This window comes from Cladophialophora yegresii, assembly GCF_000585515.1.
Source record: "Cladophialophora yegresii CBS 114405 chromosome Unknown aczIN-supercont1.6, whole genome shotgun sequence".
Taxonomy (NCBI): Eukaryota; Fungi; Ascomycota; class Eurotiomycetes; order Chaetothyriales; family Herpotrichiellaceae; genus Cladophialophora; species Cladophialophora yegresii.
In genome coordinates, this window is record NW_006913050.1 from 2,886,002 (window position 1) to 2,897,044 (window position 11,043).

General features: G+C 52.8%; 4 protein-coding genes across 4 annotated transcripts; 2 read left to right on the forward strand and 2 right to left on the reverse strand.

Moving 5' to 3' along the window:
* Positions 1 to 654: 654 nt before the first annotated feature.
* Positions 655 to 2,115, forward strand: A1O7_09071 (uncharacterized protein; the record flags this gene model as incomplete). The annotated part of the gene is made up of 1 exon (XM_007763060.1): positions 655 to 2,115. The coding sequence occupies one exon, from the start codon at positions 655 to 657 to the stop codon at positions 2,113 to 2,115; it is 1,461 nt and encodes a 486-aa protein (XP_007761250.1).
* A 3,034-nt stretch (positions 2,116 to 5,149) lies between these two features.
* A1O7_09072 (DNA polymerase delta subunit 1) lies at positions 5,150 to 8,521 on the reverse strand (the record flags this gene model as incomplete). The annotated part of the gene is made up of 2 exons (XM_007763061.1): positions 5,150 to 8,071; positions 8,120 to 8,521. 2 exons carry the CDS (start codon positions 8,519 to 8,521, stop codon positions 5,150 to 5,152), a joined length of 3,324 nt encoding a protein of 1,107 aa, XP_007761251.1.
* A 409-nt stretch (positions 8,522 to 8,930) lies between these two features.
* Positions 8,931 to 9,795, forward strand: A1O7_09073 (uncharacterized protein; the record flags this gene model as incomplete). The annotated part of the gene is made up of 3 exons (XM_007763062.1): positions 8,931 to 9,012; positions 9,238 to 9,350; positions 9,403 to 9,795. The coding sequence occupies 3 exons, from the start codon at positions 8,931 to 8,933 to the stop codon at positions 9,793 to 9,795; spliced, it is 588 nt and encodes a 195-aa protein (XP_007761252.1).
* Positions 9,796 to 9,990: 195 nt separating this feature from the next.
* On the reverse strand, positions 9,991 to 11,025 carry A1O7_09074 (serine/threonine-protein phosphatase; the record flags this gene model as incomplete). Its single annotated transcript, XM_007763063.1, has 2 exons — positions 9,991 to 10,955; positions 11,010 to 11,025. 2 exons carry the CDS (start codon positions 11,023 to 11,025, stop codon positions 9,991 to 9,993), a joined length of 981 nt encoding a protein of 326 aa, XP_007761253.1.
* Between the last annotated feature and the right edge of the window lie 18 nt (positions 11,026 to 11,043).

The window sequence follows — 11,043 nt, forward strand, 5'->3', positions numbered from 1 at the left end:
CATGATACAACAACAATGGTAGCTTGTGCTGAAGTTCGGAAAGAAGAGTGCCCGAGGCTTTATACAGTTTTGCATCTAGCTCAAGCTCCGATGCATCCATGGAACTTGAAGATCTCTGCCGACACCGAACGACTGTGAGCGGAGTGTGAGGGTGAAGGAAGGGGCAGGAGAAGGCGAAGGCGATCCGGGGGCAATGACTTATCACGTGGTTTCGCGTTTGAAGAGACCCAACCTAGACCGGATATGGTAAGGTCGTACGGCGCCCGACGTGTCTTAGCCAATCGAAAAGCCCGACGTCAGCCTGGCCCTGAAACCCTGAAACCGGCCTTGGTTCGCTTCCAACTTCTGGCAATTGGACTTCGGCTTCACTGACAAACAAAGCAAGACCTTCAGACCGCCGTGTCCGGCAGAAACACGTCTCGCATCTCTGTGCATGGTCATCTCAGCAGCATCCATCATGCTCGTTATGAGTGGGCTGCGGCCGCCCAACCGCTCACTGTCTGAACTCATCGCCGGGCTGTGGCCTTCACCACTCGAATCCTCCTAGGCCCCAATTCACTTCGAACTCACCGCCGCCTCACCGCCGCCGCCTCCTCTCGTCGTCTCACCCAGAAGCCGCAAAACTCGCACGCTCGACAAGACGACTCTGACGCCATGGCCAAGTCTGTCTTCGCCTCCCCCTTCCGATACCTCGCCGATCTGGTTGCCTCGCTCAAGAGCCCTCCCTCGGCTGACACTTCCCGCCGCGACCCATCTCTACGGCAGGTCACGTCTCCTTCTATCAAGCGCAAAGCCGATCAGGAAGAACAGTTTGGACGGCAACCAAAAAGGCGTGCGATAAGGACGGGGAATGACACTTCCGACCCATATGAGGATGACAACCACTCCGCTTCCAGTCCAGAACTTCCAACCAAAAGGACGGGACTCGAGGCAAGCTTGGACCGCTCGCTTATGCCTCCTCCAGCAACACCACACAGAAAGATGGACACTCTGCAGCTACAGCGTATCAGCCCACCGCCAAGGCGGGATTCGCAAAGTTGGATTCACGATGACGATTCAACGTCGTTCGTGTCCACTGCTCTAGCAAGGATAAGACTAGACCCAGTGGACAATGACCTGATGGAAGAAGCGAGAAGACATGTTGCTGCAATTACTCTTCCTGCCAACTCAGGCATCTGGTCACAGACCGAACGCGAGCTGTTTTTTCACCTCGCATATCGCGGCTTCGAGCCTCTCCTGCCACAGAACTGGATGATCGACTTCGACACCTTGCCGATCAGTGTATTCGCACATGAGAACTCATCAGATCCAGCACTGATTCAAAACCTCAGAGACAACCAATTCAGAGCAGGGCACGCCCTGCGGCGGCTCTTTGAGGCTGGACAAGATGCGCGTGACAGAAGCCACGTCAGTCCTGGTGTCCGGAGAGAGAGGGTTTTGGAAAAGTCTGTGAAAAGATACCTTTACTGGGCTTTGACTGATGTCGGACTGCGACCAAGATCGAAGACGCAATACATTCCGGTTCACGTCGTCGCTGCCAGGAGGAAGGGTCAGTCTACTCTACAAACACTGGAGGAAGTTGCGACCAAATTACAGAAGTTGTCAGAGAGACATCAAAGGGCCCAAAATGTCCAACATAGCGTGGAGACACGTGGCCTGAATCCGGCAGACGCAGACGAGACTCGGGTTGCTGACGATGATTCCTCAACGCCGACTCTGATCGGACTTGTCATTATCTCTGCCGTGCTTGTTGTCGTCACACTGAGTCCGTTTGCCCCTCCAACGCCAGAGTCTCTGCAAGGAGAAAAAGCCTCTGCGGGCCCTTCTGATTCCTCGGGTGAGGGAGGCACAAGCTTCAACCCCGACAGGCTTCGCATAATCGCTGAACTGGATTTCAGCCAAAAAGATCAAGATGTGTGGAACGCGCTCGGGGTGGCAATTGCGGCGATGGAGATTCGGCGGGAGGCACTGAAGGTGAACCGTGAATTCACTAACGACGATGTGGGTGCAATGGACTGGGATGGCATGTCGACCACGGGATCAAAGTTCGAGGACGACATGGGGGAAGTGAGTACGCTGTCAAGATTGCAATTGGATGACGACCCAGACTTGTGACGACTCGTACCGGTCGAGGAGCTTGTTTGCCACGATAAGAATCTGTTGGTACGACTGTATTGGAATTTATAGTGAGCCCTCCAGGTTCCTCTTCCCCCACCCAACCCACGGACATGGGGCTTGAAATCAGAAATCATAACGACCGCTGGTCTCGCATATCGACGACTCGGCGTCTGCGTCGTCCCAGCGTAGTGCCGTTGAGATAGGCGGGCTGTGATGAAAAGGAGCTATCCTTTCCTTACACATCGAGTCTCGGACCGAACACGTGAGAGGTGTACTACCATGCCCCCGTGCGCAACACACTGGCCTGAATCGCCTTTTGCTGCCAGCAACGCCCTAAACAACGGGTGTGGTGGCTCGTCTCTCTCGCGGATTCTTCAACATCTGCCACTCATGGCTCTCATTCTACGCCTGTCCGGACCGCGAGCGCCAAGCTTCCAATTGTTATCCGCCTACGATTCCAGGGAGGTCGATCCCAACGCGCCGTATTCTTGCAACTGCTTGCCCTTCTCTGCTGCGACAGCATCACTGTCAGCCCTATCGAGAATTTGGCTCAAGGTTACAGCGGGAATAACGCACGCGATCCAGAATCCTCCACATTGCATCAAGGGCAGATAACCTCCCCACCCGTACTCCTCATGTATACGTGCAACGAGGGAGTAAAGATGAGATCCACGGACTCATCAGAAGCGAGAGGACAGCGTGAAGGGGGCAGACTTGGGCAATATCCGTGTCACTGAGCTGCTTACTGTTTCTCTGAGCTGCGCCAATAAGGGCAGTCCAGAGGATACACTCCAGTGTCCATGAGCTAACTGGGTATTTCTCGTAAAGGGCGAGACCGAAGTGATATTGACCGTGAGGGTATATGGTCAAGCCCGTTGGCTCAATCACCAAAACATACATCAGCCAGTGTATGGTCGAAGACGTGGCGCCGATAATGCTTGCTTCCTTGCTGAGTCCTGCAAGGTAGAGGCATCCGATCCGGCCGAAGACGCCAAGACCAGATTACCATCATGACGCTGGCACGTGCCGGGCTTCAGTATGTATCCAAGCAATGACAATCTGGACATGGTCGTTACTAAGAAAGTCATCCCGCCAAGAGTCGCTTTGAGAACTTTGACCGTTCTTCGCAAGCATCTTCGACGAGGTGCGCAGTCCTTGTTGAACACCCTCGAAAGCCCTCGATGATTGTGACTCGCGGCCAATGGACCGTTCTCAATTCAGCGATGCCGTCGCGCCACCTGTATACATCTTACGAGGTCCCAAGCAGCGAACAGTTTGTGACGGTTGCAGGAAGCGAAAGCTTGGGGGGGGTTTGCGCCCAGCATTTAGCAAGACGACTCGAACAGTGAATGTGTCTGATCCGTGCATGCAGTGTGACAGTCTCTCCCCACTGCACTCAGTACAAGCACAGGGCCAGACTCGTCCTGAATATCCCTAAGATCTCAGCATCGTCCAACACCGAAAATACATCACGGCTTAGAGTGTTCATCGAAAACTATGTGCTCAAGGATGAACTAAACCAGCTTGGACGACACTCCCAGCTCTGCAGCTCGTGGGTCGACGTGCTGCCCAAGACGGATCGTCCTGTGAAACAGTATGATGTTCTATCGACTACCGTGGGAACCTTCTGCCTCACAGTCGTCCAAAACCAGCTGGAGGAGCAAGACCGAGGATCTGCACACGTACTAGGTGATGTTCTTTGCTCGTCGAACAAGCGAGCGGGTCGCGTGGTGGCAGCGGGTTGATACCTTTCCTTGGGTGGATGCCCTCGGTTTTGCGGACGCCATGATACAGTGTGGAGCAGACACAGCTATCCTCTGCTTCACCGGAAGTCGGATGGATCGAAGGGAAAGGATTCCTGAAAGGTATGCTACAGCCATTATCAGGTCCGCGTGGTCACACGTTGTTCATCATCCCCGATCCGCAGTCCTGGTAGCTTGCTTGACATGACCTCTTCGCTCGGGAAGAATCGTATGAATACATACGGAGTACCTAGCTTTCTTTCAAGGATCCTCTCGTCGTCTCGGTCTCGCCATTCCGTAATCATTTACTTTCGCCATACTACGCCGCTCTAGTCGGTACAGCACAGCGCGTGAACATACAGTACATACGGCGGTGCGCCGTGCCCACCCGTCTCGCACCTCACTGCACTGTACAGCTCCCTCCCCCTGCACCACCACCGATGGACGCCCGTCCCTCCGCGCCCTGCGGACCGCCCCTTGCATTTGTATCCCGCGCATTGGCATTCGCATTCTCGTTTCGATCCCCAGCGCTTTGAGCTCGGGCGGCGAACCCTTCCTTGGACATGTCCCGGCCGGCTTTTGCCTTTCAGGAAAGTCACCCTCAGCCTCTGCGTATACCCTGCTCACGAACAACTGTCTTGGCTGCGGAACTCCGGCCGGGACCTGGAAACCTACATCCCTTGGAGGCTACGCGAGCTAAGGCCCAGGTGTGAACTCGGGCTTGTACGGTCCAGAAAGACATACCTGAGTAGACTGGATGCGCGAGGCGTCTCTCTTTGTCATTTTTTTCCCCTTTAGCATCTCGAATTACTGTGATGTGACGATGGATGAGCGTGTAGTGAGGGTCGTTGACAAGAGCTGTACGTTCTGTTCTGATCTTATCCGATGCTATCGTGACAGATCTGTGCCGTCAGGTCGACTGTGAGCTGAGTTGAGTTCGTCTGGCACTGCAAGTAGCTGGCGAGGACGGGGCACAGCTAGCATGTACAAGTTCACACTGGCGGCTCGTAACCGCCTCAGCAAGCGCTTAGACCGGATATCTTTTCTCCCATCTTCTGGCATCGGAAGATCAATAGTTCGATCTCAAGACGTTTCAGATGTTATACTAGATCATAGGTACTCGTTGCTGTAATGGAATTCATTCGGGTTGGTTGAGGACTCCCCAAAGCATTCGTTGACGCGCAAAATACCTTCGCCGTTAATCATAACTTGCACCTCGCGTGTAATACAAACGGGGTATCCTTGTCGAAGCCCTTGTGCATGTTCCTTAGGTCCCGGTCGTTCGGTTACTACCATATTGCGCCAATATCCACGTCAAACCTTGCGAGTTCTCGACCCTGTTCTTCGACCTCTTTGCGCGCCTTCATGCGCATGTAGAAGATGGGACAGTCCCTACTGCTACACAGCACTTCGCTGTGCATACTCCCCTGGCATCTTTGACACTGCGTCCACAACCGTGAGAATCGGACCTCCAGTTCTCCAACCTTGTTGATATGCTTCGTGTACAACTCGCCAATTCGCGGACGGCAGTTCTCGCAGACCGCGCCCTTCGACTCCTCTTTTCCAACGAGCGGCTTCTTGCATCCCATGCATGTTTGTGTCTTCTTTGCAAATTTCATCAGTCCGCCCACCGTAGGAGCTGCAACCGAGATAGAGCGCGTATGATCCCCGGCCAGCAGTGAGTTAGCTTTTCTCTCCCCGAGGATGGGCTCGAAGATTCTGCTCAAGGGATTGGCCAGTTGATTGTCTAGGTAGTACCGCGTGTCGATGGGGACATTGTTTTCCAGAACGAAAATGGGATCCTCCGAGTTCTCGTAGTTTTTGGACCCACTGGCTCCTTTCACCATCACATACGCAACGCGATCACCTAGAGCCGGCGCTGAACCAGCGTCGCGCTTCTTCATCCTCTCGGCAAGTTCGACGTGGGCTTGTTTCGCAGTGTAATCGCTCTTGCTTAGTGCTTTCGTGATGACTAGCATGCTGAGATCGACCTTATTTTGTAAGAGCTTGGCGATCGTATCTTTGACGTAGGATTGCGCTCCCTCGAGATCACGATCCATCAGGATCTTCTTCAAGACCGTTTCGATGACAATCTGGACAAGTCGACAATTATCTCGACGCACGGTTTCAATACCTTTGCTGTCCATCTTGTCGTACTTTTCTGCATTCGTCCAGTATAATCCCGCGTACCGCTTCTTGTTGATGAGCAAATAGGGGAAATACACCTTCTCAAATTCCAGCTTGATGGGTTTGATAAACTTGTTGGACACGAATTCAGCAGCTTCTTGCCCTAACTCCATGGTCTTCTTCAGATCCTTCTCTCCGAACTTGACCATGACCGAATCAGTGTCGCCGTAGATGACTTGAGCATCATGCGAATATCCATTAGCGATGGTGTACTTCGCTTCCACTTCTTGCTTCGTTTTCTCGATCATTTGACGGCCATATGAAGTTGTGCTCGAGGCAATTGCAAGACAGGGAAGCTTTCCCACCGTGGCTCCCGTGATACCATAGACCGAGTTTGCAGACACCTTCAAGGCGAGCTGACGACCGTTCAGCACTGCTTTCTTGAAAGGATCTTTTTCGACAGCGAGCTCCTTTTTCGCGCGTTTACGTGCACCCAGTAACTCTTCTAGAATTTGGGTGAGGAGTCCTTTTCGAACTTTTGCTGTAGCAAAAAGATCTCCGTTGGGTGTTACGATGTAGTCTTCGTCCTTTCTGAGATTGAGCTTGTCAATGGTATTCTTGTTTAGTAGTGTCGTATAGCATAAATTGTGAGCCTGGATGATAGATGGGTACAGAGAAGCGAAATCCAGCGTTGCCACCGGGACGTCGTAGTAGCCTCGAATGGGCTCAATGACTGTGGCGCCTTCGTACTGTTCGTCGGTGCCTTCGTTGCTCAGATTTGGAATGACCAATTGCTGCTCCAGCGCTTTGCGGAAGAGCTGACTGATGAACTTGACCTGCTGACCCCGTGCTAGGAGGTAGTTGAATGGAACTCCCGTGACTCTTGCCATTTCGGTGTAGTTGACTAGACACATGAGTTTGTCCATAAGCCGTTGAGGCAGGTAAGCATCCTTCAAACAGTAAACCGCCAACCGTCGTCTCGAGTCGGGGGTTCCGTTGAATAGTTCGGTGATCATGGTGTGATGAACATCCTCTTTCTGCTCACCCAGGAAATGAGCGCAGACCGAGTTGAGGGTGTAGCTTCGAAGTTGGTGGTCACGTTGAACCAGCTGCAACAAATCCAGCTGGATTCTGCCGTTCGTATTGGTAGCCTTGGTATCGCGATTGCCCATCTGCTTGCTCGAAAAGTTTGTATCCCTTGCCTGAGAGACAACGCTCTTCAGTCGCGACCAGTAAGGGAACTTCGACAGCTTGAGATGTTTGGCCCTGTCAAGGAGATAGGGGAAGTCGAAGTTTGCAATATTGTAGCCGATAATGACGTCCGGATCGACCTTGTCCAGGAATTCCCTCCAGGCCATCAGCATCTTGGCTTCCGAGTCGTGCTCATAGATCTGCGTGTTTACTATCAAACTGCAAGTATCCAGCACAAAGACATTCCGTATGAAAGGTTTGGATTCTCCGTATTTTGTGACCACGTTCGCGATCTGAATGACAGGATCCATATGCGGTTCAGGGAATACACCTTTGCGACCCGCACACTCGATGTCGAAGGACAAGATCCGAAGAGGCGCCATTTTGGCCCATTCTCCATCGTGCCCATGTGCGATGAGATCGCGGTAATGGCAATATGCCTCGATCTGACAATTGGACTGCCTGTCATGTTGCGGCAGGACGTGGTACTTCTGTGGGGGGACCTCGACCCATGACATCCCAGTGACTCCGGTGTCGATCATGAAACGAAGGACGTATTGGATACTGTCAAATGTCAAAATCTTGCTCTCGACACCCTTCCACATGCCCTTGTAATTGGCGTTTCCACCTTCTATTGTGGTGCGCACTCGATTGATATACTTGGGGTCTGATACGGTGATCTTCAGGTACGGGCTCTTCTGGTTTCCTTGGAAGCCGTAGAGGTTCTCGCGAAGCACCATCTGCACGGAATGGATTGTGGGCTGGTGCTGGGCTAGTTGCGTTTCCAGGTACGCCTTGTAACCTTCGATATCTGAGCGCTGGAAGTTCACCGGGGCTGGAACGTAGAGGTAGTGCAAGAAGTCAGTGACGTGGAGGAGGATGGAGTGTCCAGTCTGTACTGTGGTTAGTCCGACTCTGCTGAACGATACCGAGCTACTTACCTCTGATACGCCAAACATCTTTAGAGTCATCTTGCCACCATGCAGGGTGCCCTCTTCAATTTCGATCTGCTGGAAGGTCAAGGGATCCGTGTCCTGGTTGAAGTGGTCCAAGCTGGGTCGATCCCACTGCTGGTCTCTCTCTGAGTTGTTCTCCTTCAGGCCGGTAATGTCCTGGGTCATCTTCTCCAGGACCTCGGTTTCGAAGTGACTCTTGGGCTGGGACGAGCCCAGCTTTGACTTGAAGCCATGTGGACCGGTCTGCGATGAGTGAAAGGAGACGCTGGCGCTGTTGCCGTTGAGTTTCCTTTTCTTTGCCGAGGGTGGGGATTTGACGACATTGTGAGTATTGGTCGTGTCGGTCAATACTCTCTTCTTGGGCTTTTCAGCCACACGACCAGGCATGATTGCAAGACGTCGTCCGGAAACCTTGCACCACGATTGTTATGCAGAGCAGACGTGCAGGGCGCGCGGTGGGTGCAGTGGGCGGCGGACAGTCGCGGATTATTAAATGGAGTGACGTGAACGCGACGCGAAAAGCCACATGGGTGGATTTCGCCCACCGTAGTGGATGCTTTACCATTTTGGGTCTGCTTAGCGTCTTTCCGGCCCTGACCGCCTGCCGCCACTAACAATTCCAGTGAGCGGCTGAAATGTTTCATGTACGTACCAAGTGCCCCTCCACATAACACAGTCGCTGAACTTTCGTTACTCTCTCAGTCCACAACATAACCTCGGTCGTGGCCAAACAACATTGGAGAAAAATTAGTTGCGTGGAAGACACTCAGGTCAACCTTTTGCGGCTGTTGCAACTATGGCGGACGACTTGCAGGCTGAGCAGACACCTGGGTTTAAGGTGGGGGAGAAGAAGACAATCGACGAATACCATAAACTGGGTGAGTCCGCTGTCAAAACAAACAACGTTTTCCCCATAGAAACGCGACACGGCTTCGGGGATACCTGTCAATGCCTCAGTAGGAGAAAATACAGAGCGCTACAGGCGCCTCTGACGTGCCAAGGCTGGTGTCTCGTTCTTTGCTACTCTCGGTCGGTCCTCTACGGAACAACTTCTGGACACGCGCATTCATTCCAACCAGCTGACTGACAACTTCTCCTGCCAGACGCAAATGACGAAGCCATGCAGCGATACAAGCAATCGCTTGGTCTTGGCGGCGGTACACCCATCGGTGATCCTAACGACCCTCGCACATGCATCATCAAATCTCTTGCTCTGGTGAGTCGTCCCTGATGGCACATCTCAGTCACCACCACTGACCTGGCCAAAGGAAGTCAAAGGCCGACCGGACATCACCATTGATCTCACCCAACCCGGTTCTGTCGATTCCTTGAGTAAACATCCGTTCACCATCAAGGAGGGCACCACATATCAGATGAAGGTCGTGTTCACCGTCAATAACGAGGTCCTCTCCGGTCTTAAGTACATTCAGTCCATCAAACGCAAAGGTATACGAGTCGGCAAGGACCAGGAAATGATCGGCAGCTTCGCGCCAAACACGACCGACAATCCTGAATACGTCAAGAGATTCTCTGAGGAAGAGGCCCCTTCAGGCATGTTGGCTCGTGGCCACTACGAGGCAAGTGTCAGATTCGCCGACGACGATAATCGCACCCATCTTGAGTTCAACTGGTCATTCGACATCGCCAAGGACTGGAAATGACTGGGTTGAATGGACAACCGGACCTTGCATCGGCCTCGAGGGCCTGTGGGTGATATGGGCACGGGATGCTGCAGGAGCTGATTTGTCAGAATGCCGACTTATGCGCGCTTGAATCACCGACGCTGAATTTGGATGGCTCTGCTAGCCTCTGTCCAAAAGCATTCAATGATGTTTCCAACCGAGATGATCGGGGAGCTAGAGAAAATACTCAATGTGAGAACCTTGGCTGTCTTTCCCTTGTGTCTGTTGTTGCTGCTGCTGCTGTTGTTGCTCGTTCCGATGCACATCATTTTCTGGGGCGGCGTCGAAGATGTTGAAGTAGCGATCGCCTGCATCGCTCACTTCCAGCACACTTGCTAGGTTTCCACATCGGTAGCAGTAATTCGGAGCACTCCATACAGTGCTGAGGCGATCGTCGTACAGTACCTGGTATCCTTCTTGGCACAGCTGGTGGGCCCGGAGGATATGAGACATGCTGTTGACCTGAAGGAACTTTTTCACCACATCTCCGCCGAACGTGTATCCGGCGCCTCTTGGGGACAGCGAAAACTCGTCCCGTTCAGGATCAGGGTCTGACCACACCAGATCCGCCATGGGTCCTTCGTGTGGTATTTCCCGGTATCTATCAATGATTTTGATCTGGTCGATCGAGTGTATAGACGGCGAGAGTCCGCCGTGGACGCAGAATATCTGGTTGTTGATGACCACGCTCAACGTGAGGAAGTCGAACATGTCTGTGAAGTAGTGCCAAACGTTGGCATTGCCGTATTTCCGGGCGCATTCCGTATAGAAGCCGTAGGACTGGGTAACGCCTCGTGATTCATGATTGCCGCGAATGAGATGAACGCGATGGGGGTATCGTAATTTCAAGCAAACAAGAAGGGAAATCGTCTCGACGCTGAAGAGACCACGATCCACGTAGTCGCCGAGGAAGAGATAGTTGGTGTCGGGGCAAAAGCCGCCAATTTTGAAGATCTCGAGCATGTCAAAGAACTGGCCATGTATGTCGCCAACGACCGTGACCGGCGCCGAGATGTGTACCACGTTGCTCTCTTTCATCAGCATCTCTTTTGCCTTTGCACATATTGCCTCGATCAGGGACTCGGCCAGCAGGTTCTTTTTGTACAGTTGAGCAATGCACTGATCTAGGTCAATGCTGGCTGTAGAAGCTCGTTATCAGCGACGTTATCCATGAAAATCCATAGGTGCCGTACCAGGTAGGCCAGGCATCGCGTAGTGGGAGGGCCC